Source organism: Wyeomyia smithii, chromosome 3 (assembly GCF_029784165.1).
Source record: "Wyeomyia smithii strain HCP4-BCI-WySm-NY-G18 chromosome 3, ASM2978416v1, whole genome shotgun sequence".
Lineage (NCBI taxonomy): Eukaryota > Metazoa > Arthropoda > Insecta > Diptera > Culicidae > Wyeomyia > Wyeomyia smithii.
In genome coordinates, this window is record NC_073696.1 from 267,487,487 (window position 1) to 267,509,571 (window position 22,085).

At 38.8% G+C, this 22,085-nt stretch overlaps 2 protein-coding genes across 14 annotated transcripts; one reads left to right on the forward strand and one right to left on the reverse strand.

The window, feature by feature from the left end:
• Positions 1–3,658: 3,658 nt before the first annotated feature.
• LOC129733116 (uncharacterized) lies at positions 3,659–19,241 on the reverse strand. Of its 7 annotated transcripts, XR_008729434.1 has the most exons (8): positions 19,125–19,241; positions 18,921–19,044; positions 7,556–7,701; positions 7,221–7,500; positions 6,832–6,993; positions 6,486–6,603; positions 4,163–4,281; positions 3,659–3,948 (listed from the first exon to the last, which is right to left on the reverse strand). XR_008729434.1 is itself a non-coding variant. In XM_055694697.1 (6 exons), exons 2-6 carry the CDS (start codon positions 7,221–7,223, stop codon positions 3,679–3,681), a joined length of 672 nt encoding a protein of 223 aa, XP_055550672.1. In that variant the 5' UTR covers positions 7,224–7,500; positions 11,408–12,441; the 3' UTR covers positions 3,659–3,678. The 7 variants fall into 7 exon arrangements, 1 of the variants encoding a protein (XP_055550672.1); XR_008729429.1 differs by lacking the exons at positions 18,921–19,044; positions 19,125–19,241 and adding an exon at positions 7,773–12,459; XR_008729430.1 differs by lacking the exons at positions 18,921–19,044; positions 19,125–19,241 and adding an exon at positions 7,773–12,459 and having other exon boundaries at positions 6,805–6,993.
• LOC129733114 (glutamate--cysteine ligase) lies at positions 8,264–18,350 on the forward strand. 7 transcript variants are annotated; one of them, XM_055694691.1, is made up of 9 exons: positions 8,264–8,446; positions 8,504–8,610; positions 8,737–12,726; positions 12,794–13,390; positions 13,465–13,574; positions 14,836–15,119; positions 15,181–15,925; positions 15,983–16,744; positions 16,811–18,350. In XM_055694691.1, the coding sequence occupies exons 6-9, from the start codon at positions 14,858–14,860 to the stop codon at positions 16,980–16,982; spliced, it is 1,941 nt and encodes a 646-aa protein (XP_055550666.1). In that variant the 5' UTR covers positions 8,264–8,446; positions 8,504–8,610; positions 8,737–12,726; positions 12,794–13,390; positions 13,465–13,574; positions 14,836–14,857; the 3' UTR covers positions 16,983–18,350. The 7 variants fall into 7 exon arrangements, with proteins under 7 accessions (XP_055550666.1, XP_055550665.1, XP_055550667.1 ...); XM_055694690.1 differs by having other exon boundaries at positions 8,737–8,943; positions 9,015–13,390; XM_055694692.1 differs by having other exon boundaries at positions 8,718–13,390.
• Positions 19,242–22,085: the final 2,844 nt, after the last annotated feature.

Here is a 22,085-nt window from a genome sequence, read left to right on the forward strand (position 1 = left end):
GCAAATATTTGCATTTTCAGTGATAGCCAGACAGCACTTAAAGCCTTGAAATTTCCTGTTTGCCACTTTAAACTAGTATGGGCATGCATCCTTACGCTCCGACAGTTGGCTATGAAAAACAAAGTTAACTTATACTGGGTTCCTGATCACTGTGTAATCGAAGGAAATGAGAAGGCTGACTTAAGGCTGGATTACACTCTTTGACCAAGCGTCAAATATTTGTCACTTTTTGACAGGTAAAAATTTGGTCAACACGCTCGTAAATAATAACTCATGAACTGAGTAACTCTGATTCAGTTTAGAACGATGTTAGTAGACGTCAAAAAATGAGTAGAAGTCGATTTTGATTTTGAGTAACTTTGACTCACTTTTTGGGTTCCCTTCATATAACTTCTTTCTGAGTAACGTCGCATGTAACGACGTCCATTTTGAAAGGTGATTATGATGTGCTTCAGTTTGTGACATATGTTTTTTAATTGTGTGCGCCTCAGAATGCATCAAAACTGTTTACTTTTATTACAAGGTAATTATTGCTGAACATGTGGTGTCGTTTATTGGCCGTGGCGGATTTCTAGTCAATAATGAAACTGAACTGTACCCAAAAAATGAGTAATGTCGTACTCAAATTTTGAGTAACAATGACTCATTTTAAAGACGCCTAGTGTTACTCAGTTTTGAGTATTTGTGGTGTTACTCAATTTTAGAGTTGTTCCACTTTTCACGGAAATGCGTCAAATGTTACTCATTTTAGAGTTATTATTTACGAGCGTGAAAGATAATTGTTTGTCACTCTCCAATTTTCACATGTGGCAAACAACCATCATGATGTCAAATAAATTTGACCATTATGTCAGATGGTCAAATATTTGACCATTGGTCAAAGAGTGTAATACAGGCTTTACTAGCCAGATAAGAGTCATCTACTAACTTTGTTGGCCCAAAGCCTTTCTGTGGAGTTCCCCCCGAGCGCTCCGAAAGCTGAACTCGGTGTGTGGGAGAAAGCGACCATCAAAGCGAACTGGCATGTTATAGGCGGATTACGACAATCGAAAAGATTCATACAGCCAAATCGCGAGAAGAGCCTCGTGATTCTCTGGCCAAATGAGATAGACCTGAGGACATTAACAGGTCTAATTACAGGGCACTGTCCGAGTAAGTGTCACCTTAAGAAGCTAGGCAAACTTGATGATGATAAAGGTCGCCTTTGTGGCATCGAAAGCGAAGCTTCAGAACATCTACTTTGCGAATGCCGTGTATCAATATTACGCAGATTGCGTATCTTCGATAAGGGACACTTAGAACCTACAGATATTTGGAGGGAAAGTCCCGGAGTGGTAATAAACGAAGTGCGTTGCCCTAAATGGGATAAATGTGCAATGTAGCAAGGACATCAATTCGCCAAATAGTGTTGAACCTGCTCATACGCACGTAGAGTAAGTTGGAACATACCTCAATAGATCAAATAATAGTCGCAGTGGTTCACTTTTCAGTTAAGTTTTTTATGCCAAATGTCTTAGACATGCATGAAACGTCTGGATCTTCTATTATCTCAAAAGAAATTGGAAAATTTGACTTTCTTGGACTTGAACTGGGGCCAATGGAGAGTTTTCCAGTTCAAAAATTCCTAAGCCTCAGAGAGCCGATTTTTGTTAAATTCTTTCATAGATTGCACCAGATTTCGACGTTTCATGCATTTCTAAAACAATTTACGTACAAAAAATTCATCAGTCAACAAGTGATTCTTTGACCGGTTTGAGGCACCACTTCTCGAAGTGCGATTGATCTGAACTTCTGCATGAAGAAATTGTTCAAGAATACAAAAGATTTAAACCTTATTGCTAAACGAAATTCAAAGATCAAATTTTTCCCATACAAGTCATTACCACCCTACTATAAAGGTGTAATTGTTTCCCATGACAGAATTTATTTATTTATTTATTTATTTCGTCAAGCAAATGTAGACTACAGTTATAATAATACAATGCTTTCTTATATTCTATACATTATTTCCAGTAGTTAGTCGTTTTTTTATTTGATTTCTGCCCATGGTGATGTCGATATTTTCGCAGTGCTGGTTATAGTGACGCATCATGCGATTTATTGGGCCATTTTTTGAGTAGTTTGTTCTGTGAGAATTTTCCGAAAATATTTTACGATTTCTTAATTGACGACTGGGTGCATAAAAATTTAGTTGTGATAATAATTGAGTAGATTGCACGCGTTGAGAAATAATGTCATTGATAAAATAAAGCATTGAAAGATCGCGGCGTTCTTTAAGTGCTTGTATGTCTATAAGCATGCAGCGTGCTTCATATGATGGCAAGGGAAATGATGTCCAATTTAGCTTACGAAGCGCGTACAAAAGAAATTGTTTTTGGACAGATTCAATGCGTTCTTCATGTGTGGCAATATAGGGATTCCATACAATGCTACAATATTCCAGAATTGGTCGGACTAAACTGTTGTCCCGCGTTTAAGCTCCAACAATCTGGTCACTTCACACTAACAGACCCTAGACAAATAAATAAAACGTTTTTGAAACTATTAGATCTAAAAATTATTGGAAAACTGAATGACCAAGACCTTAGCGCAGAAACCATCAATCAAAAATCGAAATTTCGTGATCCAAACAGTGGAATCCAGCTTCAGACTTTCGAATCGCAAATCTAGCTACTAGGAATTCAAAATCGAGAGTCCTTAGTATGAAAATCTAAAAAGCCTGAATAACAATATTCTTCTCCTGAAAAAATAAATATGAAGTATGGCTTGAAGAGTAAAGTGACTGGGATGAAACCGAAGAACAACTTAACGAAAAGTTTTGTTCATTTACTGCTTATGAAGTTGCTGTTAAGCGAATTTAAACTAAAGTTAAATTAAACTTTCCAACAGCTGATCAAACCGATCTAGCTCGGCAAATTTTTTAGCAAATGGCAGCAATATATTTCGACGAACTTCAGCAAATGTATCGATTTACCGTAAACCAGCAAGTTTTGACATTTCGTTTACCAAAGTTCTTGAAAGTACTGCCGAAAATTTGTAAAACATCGCTGAATTGCTCAGCTGTTCAGCAGTCTCGGCAATAAAATCTAAGTTTACAAATACATTAGCCAGCATATTGTAACGACTGTCATCCGAGTATCCCTCGTTACCAGAGATGCCAGATATACAGACAAATCTGTATTATACAGACTTTCTGTGTTGCGATACAGACACGCATAAGCCTACACACTTAGTTTTTTTACCGAACTCAGTAATATTTTTAACGAGTTCTCAACAGCTGAGCCATCAGCAATCTGTTCAGTAATTTATTTGCTTGACGAGTGTCCGGTAATTTACCATTCTCGCTGAAACGTCAAACATAGAAGATAGCTCAGTAAAAATTTACGAAGCGTTCATCAAAAATTGCTGCATGAGTCGGTATCTGCAAAGCTGACTATTCGTTACGAATTACCGAGCGTTCTGTAAATTTACAAAGCTGACGATTCGTCACAAATTACCGAGCGTTCTGTAAATGTAAAGCTCTTTCATGTTTACGAGAGAAATATAAATACGACCATTGTGATAGTAGTGAATAATTTTTTAAAGGTATTTCGGATTGTTTGGATCGATTGTACTGGTGTTCCCAGTACATTCGAGTAAAAACTTGATACGTGTAATGTTTTAATGAATATGGGCTTTTTACTGCAGGCTTCTAATAAACTTCTCTCCTGTGGTGGAAAAATTTCCAACGCCAAACAATCTTGCCATTATAAATAAAAAAAATTGCTTATCAGCCAATTGCGATGTGACATTAATAAAATAATAAAATTTAAAAAATAATTCGATGTTTTTCAAAATGTCCCCATCTATGTCTACTCGACAATTTTTCCACAAAATGGTACCGCAATTCGGTTTAGTGTAAAGCACCGGTACGTCCAAGTTCGTGTTTGCAGGGAACGGATCATCAGGCTGGAAAAAATGATATTATTTAGGCTTGTTTATACAAGTTCTCTGGGTGTTATTATTTGGATTTGGCTTAGGTAAGAGCTAAGGTTTTGATAGGAGAAGTGAGCATTAAATGTGAGAACAAAAAATGCATAAAAATTAAGGGCATTACTAAGAAATTATGGCAGTTTAGTCCAAACTACAGAAAAAAGTAAATTGTACTAATGATATGTACTACCTGTAACGGTTCAATGATTCCTTTCAAAGGATTTTCTCTTCCTTGTATAGCGTCTTTTGTGCGCTTCACTCCTCGGGTTGGGTTTTGTTTGCGTATAAGGGCAAAAGTTCTCAGCACATCTAAGCCACAGATACAAAAATATATAAATTACATAAATAATCAATTAACAGTGGTGGGCACCATTCCGCTAATTCGCTAAAACGCTAATTAGCGACGCTAATTTTCAGTTAGCGGTTTAGCGGTTTCGCTAATTTTTGAGCTGATTAGCGAACTGTTAGCGTCGCTAGAATTTTGACCTTCGAAACGCTAATCGCTAATTCGCTAAATTTGTAGAGAAGCGACAAAAAAATATTTACAAAATTTGTGAGTTGCTGATGGCGTACATAAATTGATTCGAACGATGAACATACTTTACGGCGAAAATTACTTTATAACGTATGTTTCATTCAAATAACGTTCATTTGTCTCAACTGTCTAGTGTTTCTATCTTTACGACATAAGTGCAAGTCAGTCTTTTTACCATAGAATGGGGTTCCATTTAGCGTACAAGCCACTAGAGCAACCTGAAATTATGGTAACTTCTTCGATTCAATTAATAATTATGTTGTTTATGGAACAAATTTTAGAGTAGATTTTTTTTATATACAAGCAAAACTAATTTTGCTGCTCCTTGGTTTCAATTAAATCCTCAAGCACACACTAACTGACGTAAAATTGGAACCTAGCTTCATTGTCACGAAAAAAAACCATCATTTCAAATTTCTACTGAAGCGATGCGCTACCGGCTTGATTACTCCGCTTTGTCATCTTTCCCACCTCTCACTCTCTACAGGCAACTTTCCACCTGCATGGAAGTTCGCGTATATGTTTCCGGTTTACAAAAAAGGTGACAAGAGAAACGTCGATTATTACCGGGGAATCTCCGCCGGGAATTCAGTCTCAAACTGTACGAGTTGGTCGTGATGGAACCGATTTTTTATCATTGTAAGTCTCTTATCTCTGATACGCAGCATGGATTCAAGCCAAAGCGTTCAACAACAACGAATCTTCTAACGTTCACCTCATTTGCAATGGATATTATGTCTGAAGGGCACCAAACCGATGCTATATACACTGATTTGTCAGCAGCCTTCGATAAAATTAATCACAACATTACCATTGAAAAACTCGACCGAATGGGATTTGGCGGAAACATTTTACGCTGGCTTCAATCGTATCTTGCGTATCGCCACATCATGGTAAAAATTGGAGACAACAGATCGCAAGAATTTCATGCTTCTTCCGGAATCCCACAAGGTAGTCACCTCGGGTCTTCAATCTTCATCCTCTACTTCAACGATGTGAACTGCATTCTCAGTCGCCCCAGAATATCTTTTGCCGACGACATGAAAATTTACGCCAAAGTGCTGATAGCATATCTGCTATACCGTTGCCGCAGCCTCGCGAAATTCGGGAATGATAATGAGAATGGCCGAGAATTTCAGGGACGTGTATTGCAAAAGTCTATATTGCTCATTAGTTCGCTCGACGCTAGAATACTGTTCGGAAGTGTGGAGCCCTCATTACTTTAATGGTGCCAACAGAATCGGAGCAATTCAGCGGTGATTTGTACGTTTTGCTCTTCGACATCTACCTTGGAACGATCCTCACCAGCTCCCCAGCGCGCAGCTCATCGGCCTTGACTCTTTGAAAGTAAGACGTGATCTTTCACGAGCTATGTCAATTGCTGATACCCTGATAGCAAGAACCGACTGTGCTGTAAAACTGGGCAATATCAATCTAATAATTAATTCCAGAGTCGTTCGGAATAACCTTTTCCTGCGAATTCTTTTCGTCGTACAAATTATGGGGCAAACGAAGCTCTTAGTGGACTTCAGCGCGTTTTCAATAGTGTATCTTCCGTTTTCGACTACCATCTACCTCGCTCTGGTATTAGGAGTAATTTTTTAAATATATATTGAGTCTGTTGATGTTGAACGAATAAATAAATAAAATTTACAGTTAAACCACAGTCATTGCGTGACAGTGACGTCTAGGGAGCTGTCATGCAGTCTGATATATTTTTGTGGTTCTCAGTTTGACACATGCACGTACACTAGCACTGCTTTTTTACGGAAACTACTGTTATCTTCCAAACGAAGAATTGATTCAGAACTTACGTGTTGAAAAGTTAGCGATTAGCGATTAGCGAAAGTTCCGCTAATATGGGTTAAGCGTTTAGCGTTTAGCGATTATCGAGCTAAATATTCCAGCTAGCGAATTATCGATTAGCGTCGCTAAATTTTCAGTTAGCGGTGCCCACCACTGTCAATTAATATCATACCGTTCGAAATGTTGAGATAGGCATCGTGATAAATCTGAAGTATTTTCGGTTTAATACTTTCAAACTCTTCTGCAAATTTTTTTGCACTTGGCATTAGCATGGTAAAATCCAACTCAATCTGAAATTTAGCGTTAAGTCAGAAATATTTTAGTGAACTCAATTTGAAATTTAGCGTTGAGCGAAAAAAAAAAATGTAAAAAGGACGCGTATACAAATCGAGCGAAGCAAATAGAAGAAAATTAAAGAAAGGAACGAACCCGCTCGATTTGTTAAAACATAACACGTGCTGTTCTAGAAACTATAGCCTAGATTTACATACATTTCAAACAGCCTTTCATTAATTTACCATTAATCCATTGAATGCAGAAAAAACCGGATACTCATTCATGTAAACATCTATTTTCGATTGTTGTCGCATTACGTTTCTCTCATCAAATGTAATCTGCCAAAGCTCAACCGCTCTCTCTTTTGTCTTCGGACTGGGACAAAAAAATTTCAGTTCTAGTCTCTGCAAGTAAAAATAAGTGTTATTCTTTAACAAAAATCGATTACTCGAAAAGGACATCAAACTCTTCAAAAATGAAGACATGTAATCATAATAAAAGGATTTTTCTAATTACATATATAGACGACTTTCATCTTGAACAATTTTTTTTTAATTCAAGTTGAAACATTTCGTCGATTTGTACTACAAAAGTACTCAAATAATAATAATAATATAATGGTCATTCTCACCATTTCCTCTATATTTTCAATTATAGTTTGGGTGGACGCAAGAGGATCAGTGATCGTATCGGACTGAGTCTCTCATATAAATCGCCGAACCTTCCTTTCGCCTGATTTTCGCGCAAGATATTCCATATGGTAATGTAATCGGTCGGAATGCTTGTGTCTTCCACGAGCGTTTGCGTGGAACCACAAAGCCTGGGGCACATCGGAAGAAGAAGACGCCAAAGTTGGATACGATATAACTAATGATTGAGCAAGAAGATTTTTATAAAATGCAGAGGGGTGTCTGAAACAATCAAAAATAAAATACGAATAAAATTAACAATATTACACATACTTACAATCCATAATTTAACCGAAGATAATCGCATAAAATTTTCTTAACTGTTCTTAAACAAGATTCATCCGGGCTAATTGCGTTTTTTAAAACTTCCATTAATTCTTTTCCAGCTCTAGTTTTGTCGAAAATAGTGTCAATATTGATGATCTAAAATTAAACCGTATGAAATTCATAAAATTAGCTTCAGATTAAGTCTAACCTAATCAGGAAAATCTTACAATAAACGGGTTAGAGTTATAACTGGAAAATCTCTTGCTCAATTTGTTATCCTTTACAGTTATTGTCCGTTTCTTTAAAAACAAAACTCACCGAGTTCGTCGCAAAAATTGTCGCCATGAAATTTGTATAGCGACCGTTTCTGCGACGAATGGGGTGTTTTTTTGTTTTAAAAGAAACAAACATTACGCCCTTTAATTGATTAATAATAATATATTATAAGGGCATCTTTAACGGTGTACTTCCATACCCCGTTTGGCAGCGCTCTCTCATCACTTCATACCGTGCCGGTCGCTGATAAACCCGCTAGAGAAATAGTAGCTGGGCCTCCGGCAAGCACTGTGCTCTCGAACTTTGCAGCCCGATAGCAGCGCTGCTAAAGGTTTATGCTGGAAAACAGATACGATAGCAACCGGTGTGAAAACGGGTGAGTGAGCAAAATCGATAAGTATCGATTCCAGGATGCAGCAAGCCGTTTCACCTAACTTTTGATATCGATAGTATCGATAATAGTATCGCCCACCCCGTCACTTGTATTCCAAATGCATTGCAAAACAAATATTTATGTCAAAGAATTAGAAACCTCATATTTATAATAAGTTCTACATTATCAAATGGCACAAGTGATTGCATTAAGGACAAGTGACTAGAGCACTTATTTCTGCAAACATTTCTGGTAAGAGCGATTCGTATAAAATATTTATTCTATTTTAGTACCGGTTTTTTTTCTCAGATGATATCAAAACATTCAATATTTCCGTCACATATAATAACTTACTTTGTCAAGGAATATTTCTTTGTATGGATTAGAGTTAGATGAATCGTCAACCGTTTCATAAGGTGAGTCAATAATTGCATTGAACGAACTTTTCGAATAACTGCTTTCTAACTTTTCTTCGATGATGATATTTAAATATTCTTTCTGCATTCGTTAAATTTTTTTATAGTTTTCGTTTTCAATTTTAGCCGTATAAAATCTCTCTTCTTGAGTTCTAAAAACGTTTCAAGGTCATCGATTCCTTCAGCAACTGGACTAAATGGAAAAGGCTGGTTATTTTTAGGTCGTATTTTGTGTGAAATGTAAAGTACTTATAATACTAATAATCTTGATTGAAAAATCGTCGCGATATGAACTTCTTATCATTGTTCTCTGCTGTCCATAAGGAAAATGTAGTATGCTGATCAACATCATGAAAATTTAAGAAACTGTTTTGTGCTAATATTTCTACTGCATATGCTTGTAGAAATTCATCGTAACCGACGGTATTACAGGTTTGAAGCAAAAGGCAGACTGTGTTATCAAATTGCACCAGTTCTTGTATTATACCGTAAGATGGAAAAAACATATTGTGATGAGTTTTCAGGGCTACAATCAGATTTTTTCGAAATTCTATTCCATTCAAAGTAACAGATTTCGGACAACTTACAACTGCAATATGTTGTGGTTAGAATACATGGCTTTGTGTATGTTCTTTAAGCTTCACTGGTCCCGATGAGAAAGTGAGTTTATCGCGGAAAGGATTATCGATCACATCTACCACCATTCTAAAGCATTGCCGCTCTCCTATGCTTTTGCAGATGTTTTTGAAATTCCGACAAGTAGCTGCCTGCCCTTTTAGAGGTTTATTTTTTTGTTCAAATGTTAAACAATTATACTGCTTCATGCTTCTTCTTTTTCGTATACATTCAACATAATGCAATAGATGATGACTTTTGTTAATGCGTTTTTCAAAGTTTTTGTAGAATACATCGTTATAAATACGTATATGTTCATCTAACCATATTAACATGTCTTCGGATACTGTTGGAGATAACAAAATTCTGCTAATATTAATTAAATGGCCGATCATTTGCATTAGTTCACATTCCGATGAAACTTTATGGCCAAATAAAAAAGGAAAGGCTCTGAGGAATAAAAAATACTGAGCTGCCGTTTGCCTCATTTTGTGCTGGTTGGGTTTAAAAAGCATATCATTTATGATATTGGCTGATGGGCGATTTTTTCGGTCTACGTAGCCATAATTAAACGTACTAATGCGATGATTTATATAATCCTTAGTTAAGCCAGCTACTTTTTGCTTCACATAACGGCCTAACACCAATTGCAGAGTCAGTGGGATTATTCCTTCGCCAAGATCATGCATGACATCCAATGCCCAATTGGTTGTAACGTGGAAGTTTTCGAGTTCGTTTAAAATACTACCAGTTGATTTCAGACCACATTCAGCAGGTTTAATAAGAGCATTTTGTACAGCATATAGATTCGCATCATACCATTCAATTGTACGATGTGGGAACTTCGTCGTGGGAGTTTTTTGAAATGAGGGTCGATCAATTGTACAAATTCTACAAAAATATGTAGCACTTGGTCCTAGCAATCCGAATATATCGTGTGCCGCTAGCGTATCTCCACAAAATATGGTCACTGTAGCTCTCAGTTGAAATTTTTCATTTCCGTAAAAAACATCAACGCCTGTTTGCAGCTGTTTCAAATCTGCGATTAAAGGTTCCATAATTTTGTTAAATCCATGCTTTTTTGTTGTGCTGGACAGTGCATAAATTACCGGGAAAATAGATTTCGGTGTACTATTCCATTTATCTGGAAAATTTTGGATTTTAAAGCAAAAATTGGAAATTTTGTTTTTTCCAGCTTTTGAGCTGAATGCATTCCCTAATTCCACGTCATCCTCGTATATTGATAAACGGATTGCATTCGGGTGCTGTTTGAAAAAGATACACGATCCGAAAGTCTCTCCCGGTTCGAATGAACCATATTCTTTTATGCATGTGGTTTCTGTGTCATGATTCTCGCTCAGAATGTTGCGAGTCTTAGGGTTTCTGAATATCATTTTCAGAGTTTCTATAATAGGAATGTATACAAAGGTGTCATTTACTGTAACAGCCTTCGAGATCCCATTGGAATGGCGCACCACAGTTCGACTTCCTACACATTTTTCAACTGGTCGTGGTAAATTTCCTACCAATGATTTTAGAAACTTCTGCTACGAAATTTTTGATTTGATATTTTTGAATAAATTTAAACAACGAAATTTATTAATGAAACTCAAAGTAGTTGAATTACGCAAATCGACATTGTTACATTGAAGAAACGAGACAGTACACTTCTCTAAATAAGTGGTTAGGTGATTAACGACGTTTTCGCAAATATTGATAGCTTCCATAATTTTACACCGAGGAAGTCCAGAATCAGCAGCAAGACGACATATGCTGACTGAAATAATTTGCATTATTTCTTCTATGGTTTTATTATCGTCGTCTTCAAATTCATCGTCATGAATTTCTTCAGCCTGATATACTGGCATTTCATAAAAATGTTGTGACGAAACGTCGGCAGAAAGAGTTTTTGTACTTATTGATCTTCTGTGTTTCTCAGTTATACGTCGTTTTAAAGAAGTGAAATGATGGTATCGCATGGTACACATGGGATAAGTACAATCGTAATAGATAGAATCTGGGGTGAAATCATTGTTGCGGATGTGCCATGATACATGACGCCCAAGTTCTTCTACATAGCCGCTTACTTTTCTACCACAAAAAAAGCAAGCAATGGCATCAATAGCCAAATCATTTAACTAAAATACACAAAAACGTACATATTTAATAAATAATAACTTACTGAATAGATCGTGTACCTCCACGTCGTCTTCTTGTAGATTAGATAGTACGATATCCATTTTTATTTTATTTGAAAATTACACGCGGAACACTTTTAAAACGCAGCTTCGAAACTCTTTGAATATTTGAAAATGGCGGACTTTTGATGTTTCGTTTTGACAGATGCAGAAAAATTGCCGAACAGTATAGTAAAAAACAACAAAAAATCAGTAAAACAATTGAAATGTTTTCAGCAACACCTAGGTAGGTGCTGACAGATCGTCAAATATTTACCGAACTTTATGAAAGTGCAGAACATATTTTAGTTTACAGAAAAGGTCAGTGATATTTTTGCTGAGCTCGTCAAGTACCTTTTGTATAACGGTAATCCGGTAAAAATTTTAACCGACATCAGTTATTTTCGAGGAAATTACAAAATGATCAGTATTTTTTCAAATTTACTGAGCGTGACCGTAATAAAAATTACTGAACAATCAAAACGAGGATAAGTGTGTACAGATTTTATACAGACATTTAGTATAATACAGATATTACACAGATATCTGATATTCTACATAATGGTTTTACCAGTATACACAAAAAAACGAACACAAAAACCAAAAGTCACTGTAGCCGTTGCTGGAAAAAGTGAACTAGGAACTGAACACTTTGCTGAACATATTAATCTTGCGTTTTTGAGAGTGAAATCATGACAACGGGAATCGAGTGCCTGTTTCGCCCACAGTAACAAACAGCTGATTGTCTCGATCGATTGCCATGCAGGTTATATTGGTGAAAAGACCGTTTGTTCTATTCGGAGCAATATCCAACGTTGAAGAATTGCTTAAAATGTCCCAAACCTTGAAGGTACTATTTAGCTACATTACGACGAACGACGATTTTTATCACGGGAAAGACTCTTATTTCTATGTGTTACTTAGATTTAAAAGATAAATTAGTTATCGATTAATCGACCAACTATGATAGACTCGAAAAAGAACTATCAAAACAAGCAATAAAACAAAACAATCTGACAGGTCGACAAATAATTAGGTATCAATGTATCGGTAACTTTTTTTTCGCAGCGGTATACAGACTTATACAGACATTTTTATGGATTATACAGACTTGCCAAAAAAAGTCTGGCATCTCTGCTCGTTACGCCGGTTGACGCAAATCAAAACGCTAAGAGAATAAACATGTGCTTCGAGCAAAACTCTCTCTTCATATTGCTCTCTATCGAGTAATCAACGGATGTCAGATATACAGACATTTCGGAAATATTAAAATTTTGAGGTCCACTTCAAATCCGAAAATCTCGGAAACCGCTTGTAATTTTCGGTAAGTTTTCCTATGGAATATCTGAAGTGAAATTTTAGTTTACTTATTATACTATTTTTTGGAATAGAAAGGGTTTAGAATTAATTGCTATGAACGTCAACGGTAAAAGGTTCAATTTTAGTACATTTGGCCTCGCTGCCTGTTAGGTGAGCGGCGAGAGTTGATTCGCGCCGGTATTTATTTGGAGAGACGGACCCACGGAAAGGGTTTGGTCTCTGGAACAAATGGTGTTACCTTCTGTTAGGAACATGGTCTGCTGTTTCAAAACATAGTATTAAAGTAAAACTTGTGTGTATCAATTAGGTTTCGAGAAAAGCAGAACGAGAAAATTCAGTGCAAAGTCCTAATCGAGCTTCGAACATCGTCTTCGATCTCGTGCTATCAGCGATACACCTCTGAAACACCACATCGGTGCTATATAAGCAAAACTCCCATACATCGCGAGCAATCCGCTTACAGTTGACTATTTCATAACGTTCCGTTCGTGGCCCCAGCAAAGATCGTCGTGCGCTTATCATCGTCTGCTGCTTACCGGAGTTCTTTTTGCATCGTACGCACTTTTGACATTCATAGTAGAGGAGCTGTGGTGGACTAAAGTGTATTGTCTTACTACTTGTGATAAAACTTCAAGCAAAGCGACAACGTGGATTAGCTGCGGTAAGAGGTAAGCAACTTTAACTATGCACGAAATTGGTGACATCACTATGACGGTGCAAAAATCGGCTTTCCTATCCATAGAGATTTAACACAGGAACAACAGTGACGTAAGCTGAAGGAACACATTCCAGTCGTTGTGCACCCGGACTGACTGGTGTCAAGTAGCAGCTGTTGTGTCTTTTTTACTGCGGGTGAGTAGCGTCAAGTTTCAGTCGTCTTATCTGTTTCGTTATATATCAGCAGATTTTTCGACTGTGTTATGGTATTATTCATGCACTAAAAAGTTAGTATATATATAAACGGTGCGATGGCTGGCTAGATTCAGTCACACGCTAGTACGGGTGCTGTTATCATTAGGCAGCAGGGAAAGCAATTTTGTCGTTTGCACAAAGTATACGCGCTTACAGTATCGATAATCAAGTATCAAAAAATACATCGAGCAGGATTATTATAAGCTCCTGTACACAGTGGATTTTCAGCATCAGTATAAACACCGGTAAGTGAGTCGTGGTTTTAGTAAACAAATCGCTTACACGACGCGTTTCGACTTCTATGCAGCTCATTCGATTCACCCAAACAAATAAATGGTGGTGCAGGTTCGGAAAAGTGAAAGTCATCGTCGTCATTCGGAAAAGTGTGATGATCGTCGTTAGTAGTGAGGTAGAAGGCGCCACCCGTTCAAGGTTTTCTGACTACATGTGATTCATGGAATTTACTGTTACTACTACTACTAACATTACGTAATGTGTATGGCCTGCGGGCTGTCTAGAGTTGCAGCTACTTGACTATCGGTGAAGTTCAATTGAACAAGAATAAGGCCGTTCACATTGGCGGCTGGGAGCGATCGAGCTAATTCATGGTTATACGTGATTGCGATACACAATTTCGCAACTTTTCGATATTTACTAAACGTGAAAATTTGTGATTCACTGAAAGTTAAAGTAAAGTATCGTTACTTGCTTGAACCATAAAAATAGAATGATAAATATCTTTGCATGTCTAAGCCAAGTCACATTGTTACTCTTCTGGCCCTCACATTCATGGTCGTGTGCAGGATTTCCGTTTGGAGATTTTTAGTCTCATACTACCAACTTTTTAAGGTTCCCAATTGATTTTAAACTATTTTCCAATGACATTTTGGAATTTCAGGATAATCTCAATTTAAAAGATTTTTCATATGACCGCGCTCGTGAAATTCAATACCCACCCCCGTGCGCACAGCTATGTACTGATATCAATCATTCATCACTGTAGAGCTCTTGCACTTGCTGCTTCTGTTTATCAAACAGACAGTCTAGACGGTTCGGTATTATTTCATAGTTGGTGATATTTGTTCACTGATAACTATTAAATTGACTTATCTAGTCTCAATGTTTTTTCTCTGTTTTGCTGCTAGAATTGAATGAAAACGGACATTAACTTGAACACTCCGCTATCATTTTTCACTTATAGACCAAAACCAGAAACTTAAACGATGGGACTACTGAGCGAGGGCAGTCCGCTGAGCTGGGACGAAACGAAGGCACTGGCGCAGCATGTTCGTGAACACGGAATCGAACAGTTTGTCAACCTGTACGCACGGCTCAAAGACCGCCAGGGAGATGTACTCAAGTGGGGCGACGAAGTCGAGTATGTCATCGTACGTTTCGACGATGAGAAGCAGGAGACGCAGGTTTCGCTACGAGCGCGCGAGATACTAGAGGTACTCAACGAAAAGGAAGCAGCCGATCCAAATGGTAATTGAAGTCTTTGATAAAAAAATCAGAAAATCTTATGACACTTTCTTGTTACTCCCAGGTGTAAAGTCTCTCTGGCGACCGGAGTACGCTTCGTACATGATTGAAGGCACACCCGGTAAACCGTACGGTGGTCTGTTGGCACATTTCAATGTGGTCGAAGCAAATATGCGCTACCGGCGCATGGAAGTCACCGAGATGTTGCCACCTGGCGAGCATGTAATGTCGATAACTAACTTCCCCCGACTGGGATGTCCTAACTTCACCTATCCGCCGGCGAAACCCACCCCAGAGGATGTGAATTGTGCAGCTCGATCACTTTATTTTCCCGATGAAGCTATATATCCTGGCCATCCGCGCTTTAAGACGCTCACTCGAAATATTCGCCAGCGCCGGGGCGAAAAGGTTTCCATAAATCTGCCTATTTTCCGTGATAAGAACACGAAAATTCCTGTCGAGGGAAGCCTTCCCGATAAACCGGACTACGTACATATGGATGCGATGGGCTTCGGAATGGGGTGCTGCTGTTTGCAGTTGACTTTCCAGGCTTGCAACATTACAGAAGCGCGTACGCTGTACGATCAACTGACACCGATGTGTCCAATAATGCTGGCGCTGACGGCTGCTAGCCCGGCCTATCGCGGCTACCTAACCGATGTGGACTGCCGCTGGAATGTAATTTCTGCCTCGGTAGACTGCCGCACCAAGGAGGAAAGGGGAGAGGTGCCACTGAAAAATGATCGATTCCGAATCTACAAATCTCGCTACGATTCCATCGACTCATACCTATCCCCAGCGGGGGAGAAGTAAGATATAGTCATAGTTTGCTTTAACACTTTAAACAGACTACTTTTTAACCACAGATACAACGACGTCCCGTTGGTGCTGGATGAGGCCCTGTATAAGCGACTCCGCGAAGGTGACATCGATCATCTTCTAGCACAGCATATTGCGCATCTGTTCATCCGGGATTCGGTTTCGCTGTTCAGCGAAAAAGTTCACCAGAACGACAAGGAAGACACCGATCACTTCGAGAACATTCAGTCTACCAACTGGCAAACGATGCGCTTCAAGCCACCTCCACCGAATTCTTCGATTGGTTGGCGTGTCGAGTTTCGCCCGTGCGAGGCACAGCTGACGGACTTTGAAAATGCTGCCATTGTCTGCTTTGTCGTTCTTTTAACCAGAGTCATCCTATCCTATCAGCTGGATTTTCTGATTCCCATCAGCAAGGTGGACGAAAACATGCAAACCTCTCAAAAACGGGGAGCTTTGCTAACGGAAAAATTCTGGTTCAAAAAAAATATTGCCGGTTTACCGGGGTCCGAGGCTCAACCTCGATCGGATGCTGAAACCAACAGTCATAACAACGTAGATGAAAGTAATTCAACCGACCCCGATAGTGAATACGAACTAATGACAATCGATCAAATTATAAACGGCAAAGGCTCTTTCCCGGGGCTGGTTCCACTGATTAACAGCTACCTCGGCTCGATGGATGTCGACGCAGATACACACTGTACCATCCAGCAGTACCTGAAGTTGATTCAAAAGCGGGCCTCCGGAGAGCTGCTTACGACAGCTTCCTGGATCAGGAAACAAATCACCGAACATGAGGAGTACAAGTGAGTTCAAGCTTAATGATTTTTTTTTAAATGTTCCATCTTAAAATTTTAACTCATTTCTTCCAGACAAGATTCAGTAGTGAGCTCACGCATCTGTTACGACTTATTGAAAAAGGCCAAGGACATCCAAGATGGTATCCGGCCGTGTCCGGAACTACTGGGCAGCAACATAAATTCAAAAACGGCCGACAACATTCCGCCAGCAATCGAGAAACACCTGACCAAGCACTGCTGCTGAATTCGATTTGTAAGCTGTGTGTTGTGCATTTAGGAACGTACTGGCAGAACAACACTCTTGAGAAATTTATTACAAAAATGCGGGTAAAGCTGTTTTTGGCTCATTTTATGGTACAGTTTTGACTGATCCAAAGAACAAAGACGAGTGACTTATTTGACTACTAGATGAGGCGAATGTTTTTTTTGGGTCTACTACGAAAGGCTGAAACTCAAAAGGCTGAAACACGAAAGGCTGAAATTCGAAAGGCTGAAATCACGAAAGGCTGAAAACTACATAAGGCTGAAAACACGAAAGGCTGAATCACGAAAAGCTGAAAATCATAAGGCTGAAATTCACAAAGTTCATTTCTAAAAGAACAATCGCGGCCTACGGCCGACTCGATTGTCCGAGATGTATGCTGTCCTTACTCGCTATCGCTCGTTCGGATTAAACTAGGGGATCACCCCTACGAGTCAGTAGACCTAGGAAAACGAACGAACCTATACAGAGGTGATTTCTGCGGGGGGGCTGCCCCCCCGCAGTGGCCGGCGCTTCCGACGGCAGGTCGCCGGCGCACACTCGCGGCCTTCGGCCGTCTCGCCCTGAATCATCTAGGAAACGTGTACAAGAGTCAAGTGTGTATAGATTCAAATGTTGCCGAAAATTAATTTTCCATTGCACAAACCAATTAATACTCAAACATTGAACTCTGTCACTTTATAAAGGTTTGTTATCCATGTGTCCGAATTTTTCAACGATTATGATTCAAGTTACAAAAGTTTCAGCCTTTCATGTTTCAGCCTTTCGTTCATTCAGCCTTTTGTGGTTTCAGCCTTTTGTGCATTCAGCCTTTCGTTATGAAACATACTTTTCAGCCTTTCGAGTTTCAGCCTTTAGGGTTTCAGCCTTTTGAGTTTCAGCCTTTCGTTACTAACCCGTTTTTTTTTATATCGAATCCAGTGTTTGTCTTTTAGGTAAGGTTTATTTTTATGCTAAGGCTATTGTTCAGTTTAAATTGTATCAGTGATAGTTTTATATAGTTCTTGCGACCCATCCGGCCGATAAATTTCACTGTACTGCGATTTGTCTTACTTTTGTCGTTGTGGTCCCAGCATTGCAGAGTTTAGCCCGGTATTAGGAGATCGAACAAAATCTATATAGCACCTAGTTTTATAGTAGAAAGATGTTGATAACCAGTAAACGACTTTTATATCGAAACGAGCAGGTGATTTTCACAGTATAAACTTTTTGCAGGCCAACTTGAACAATATAGTATTCCTGAGAAATAATTATAGTAATCACATCTTGGACGTTTTGACAGTCACTGTTGCTTTTATCATGTAACTGTTTGTGAAGATTTTTTAATAAAGCACGTTTATTCGGCCTGCATGATTTTATGTTAAAGTCAGAAATACTAAAAAGAAATCGTCCTACATTGGTTACCAGCTGTCGTAAGTTTTCAAGAATTCAATTATAAGTTGTACCTGAAACTTCCGCGAAACATTGTCGCTTCATTCGCAATTCGTTCTAAATTCCTATGACGCGTTTGTTACATTATCAATGTTTGTTTTTTTTTTCTTTCGAACTGATATGTATATGAAAAAAAGAAAATTATTCTGAGTAAATCCTGTTTCTTCGGCACATGATTGCTATCGCACGGCCAAAATCATCTTGAAACATCGTGGCCGTAGCTACGTAGATAACATTATGTGACTAGGGTTATGCTAGACTCTTTCTTTATGAATAAATAACCGTACAAACCATCAAATAAGAATAGGTAACCACTTTCTCGATATCATTAAAAACATTCAGTAATACTGCATCACAAAAAAATAAAGAGGTGGTTCTAATCATTATTCGCCATATTCGGGAACTCATTTTTAAAAAATTGCTTCAGATGCGGTGGTCTAGTAAAAATTTGGCGGCCAAGGTGCATTTTGAAAAAATCTTTTAGCCTACCGTTTATAGTAACTCCTTCCGAAATTCAGAATTCTTTGAAACCAGTCGTTTTAAAACATATCGATAACGGCGCCTTCATGAGAAAACACTTCTGACTTAGACAGCAAAACATCACTGGAACCAGCTGAAAACAAAATAAGAATTACTTAGGTAGAATTTTTACAAAATACATATTGATTTGTAATCTATCATTTTGTTACGTACTGAGTCTTCTTTTGAAAATACTCCGACCATCACAAAAACCTAACTAAACCAAATAAATCCAACATAGAAAGTTTCGGAAAGTAATTAAAAGCTTTGCAACACAAAAATTACTTGGGAATTGTTTAAATTTTATGAAATTATACTCTTCATTTTGAAAACTTCCTTCATTCATATTTTTATTTACTTGGCAACCGTCTTGCCAACGACGCTTCTAAGCTTGAATTTGTAGCTCACGCACGTATTTTGATATCAAAGTAATCTAATAACGTTGTTCATGGAATAAAAAACGGAAAAGTTAGAAAATATTTCCAATATTTTCTTTTACTTTTCCAGCTAATTCTTGTTATTTTTCTAGCGTATAAAATTGACGCAAAACACCATAAACTTATTTTTGTTTGTAAGGAAGGTAGATATTCCAAAGTTGTTATCTTGTCTTCCTGAGCTCAATTTTAGATATTTTTATTACCTTTTCCAGCTACTAAAGCGTTGTTTTGGTATTCGCAGCTTAATTTAGGATTCTTTTTTGTTCATCCTGGCCGTTTTTGGCCACTCCGAGCTTAGTTTAAGCTTACTTTGTTTTTTTTTGTTTTTGACATTTAAAAGTCACTTTGTCGTAAATTTGAATTATTTTTAAGTTTTTTTCTAGTGTTTATGAGCAGTTTGGGATGATTTTCAAGTTCGGCTTTTAGAAGCGTTTTTGATTGTGGGGTTGCTTCGATAAAATAAATTTTTGGATGTTACTTAAGCCTGTATTACACTTGTTGACCAATGGTCAAATATTTGACCTTTTGACATAATGGTCAAATTTATTTGACATCATGATTGTTGTTTGCCCGTATTTGCCACATTGAAAAATTGAAGAGTGTCAAACAATTATCTTTAACCAAATTTTTATCTGTCAAAAAGTGCAAACATTTGACGCTTGGTCAAATAGTGTACAGCCTTTACTTCCTTAGTGAAATATCTCTCAGGATTTCACGTGCGTCACAATGTTACGCCAACGCACTCGGTCCATGGCAGCTTGTCCTAAGTTTCTTGAGCGTCCTACATTTCCGAGATTTTGCTCCCCTTGGTTCAACCACATAGTTCGTTACGTGCCTCTATGTATTGTACTGGCCGGATTCGAGGCGATCACCATTTTGCGGGATTGTTGACCAGCATTCTCACAACATGTTCCGCCGATTGTAACCCTTCAGCTTTAGCGAATTTCTTGACTTTTGGCTCACCCTAGAGTTGCGCCAGCCTGTGGTTCATCCTTCGCCTCTATACGCCATCCTCAAAGATTCCGCCGACGATGGTCCTAAGCAAATGTCGTTCGAAAACGGCTAGTGCTGCAAGTCCTCCTGGAGCATTGTCTATGTCTCTTGCCTCAGAGAACCACCGGTCTTGTGAACGTCTTGTACATGGTGCACATAGTACGGGGGCGAAATTTGCCAGACCTCAAGGCACGACTTCCAGCTACAATACGTCTGCCAATTTTTCGTCTGTAGTTGTTGTCTGACCTTAACAATGATCCGAGGTAGACACAAATTCGTCAACCACCTCGAACTCATGTTCGTCGATCACTACGCTACTACCTATGCGAGCCTCGGTTCCCTCTGCTAGCAGATACTTGGTCTTCGACGTATTCACCTTCAATCCAATCGTTTCTGCTTCACGTTTCAGCTTGGTGTACTGTTCAGCAACCGCATGGAACGTCCTTCCGACAGAGTCCACGTCGCCAACGAAGCAGATAAACTAGCTGGATTTATTGAAGACGGTGTCCAGCATATTAAAGGCCGCACGTTTTATAAATAATACCTTCAAGAGCAATGTTGAACAGGAGGCATGAAAGACCGTCGCCTTGTCGAAGTCCCTTGCGTGTTTCAAACACAGCACTGTACACCATCCATCGTGGCCTTAACCAGTCTGGTTAGTTTCGCAGGGAAGCCATTTTCGTCCATAACTTTCCACAGCTTTACACGGTCGATAGTGTTGCAAGCGGCCTTAAAAATCGATGAATAGGTGGTGCGTGGAGACTGATATGCTCCGCTGCGATGCCATCCTTTACAACTGATTTGTTGTTCTTGAGCTGCTTGGTAGCATCCTTAACTTCACGTATCGTAGAGGAGGGAAGGGCGGTATGTCGCCCTCATCCGCTGTGCTGATGAAGTCGTTCCTCCTACCGTCTTGGTCCTCTGTGCCATTTAGGTGTTCATTGTAGTGCTGTTTACACCTGTCGATCACCTCATGCTCATCCTTCAAGATTTCTTCATCTTTATCTCGCGGCACAAAGCCTGCGCGGGAGGCGTTTAGTTTTTAGTAGAATCTACGTGTTTCTTGAGAACGATATAGCTGCTCCATTTCCTCAAGCTCCAGCTCTTCCAGGCGGCGCTTTTTATCCCAAAAAAGCTGGACCTGCTGTCTTCGTTTGTGTTTGTAGCGGCTCACGTTATATCATGTCCTCTGCTGCAGCATCAATGCACACGCTGCATTCTTCTCGTCTAAAATCGTTTGACTTTCCTAGTCGAACCAGTCGTTACGTTAATTCCTGTGCATGAATCCAACAGCACCCTCCGCTGTTAATGGCTGCTTTCACAGTAATCCAGCAGTCCTCCAGATAAGTTTTGGTGAGCTTTGGTTGACTGTCAAGAGGTAGTGGTCAGAGTCGACGTTTGCGCCACGATAGGTTCGGACGCCGATAATATACGAGAAGTACCTTCCGTCAATCAAAACGTGATCGATTTGTATTTCAGTCTGTTGTGGTGATCTCCAGCTTTCGGATATGCTGAAAGTAGGTTCGGATTTCCGATATTCTGAGTTTTAGATCCTTGGAGCCGAAGACCTCAGATTCTTATTGTTTCGTAATTCTGGACTGTTTTTTCTTCTTCCATGAATTTATCATTAATTGAGTTTATTTATTTGGAGCTTTAGAATTTGTAAAATGTGTTAGACCTTTTTGAATAATAGGATCGCGGAGAA

Bases quoted from the DNA above. Each gene is read 5' to 3' on its own strand.
- LOC129733116 (XM_055694697.1), bottom strand. The intron at 6,604-6,831 runs GTAAATTAATGA...GCTAAATTTCAG, and splicing joins CTGCATTCAATGGATTAATG to ATTGAGTTGGATTTTACCAT. The intron at 4,282-6,485 runs GTATGATATTAA...TCTGTGGCTTAG, and splicing joins CTATCTCAACATTTCGAACG to ATGTGCTGAGAACTTTTGCC.
- LOC129733114 (XM_055694692.1), top strand. From the start codon at position 14,858: ATGGGACTACTGAGCGAGGGCAGTCCGCTGAGCTGGGACGAAACGAAG. The intron at 15,926-15,982 runs GTAAGATATAGT...TTTTAACCACAG, and splicing joins CTATCCCCAGCGGGGGAGAA to ATACAACGACGTCCCGTTGG. The intron at 16,745-16,810 runs GTGAGTTCAAGC...CATTTCTTCCAG, and splicing joins ACCGAACATGAGGAGTACAA to ACAAGATTCAGTAGTGAGCT.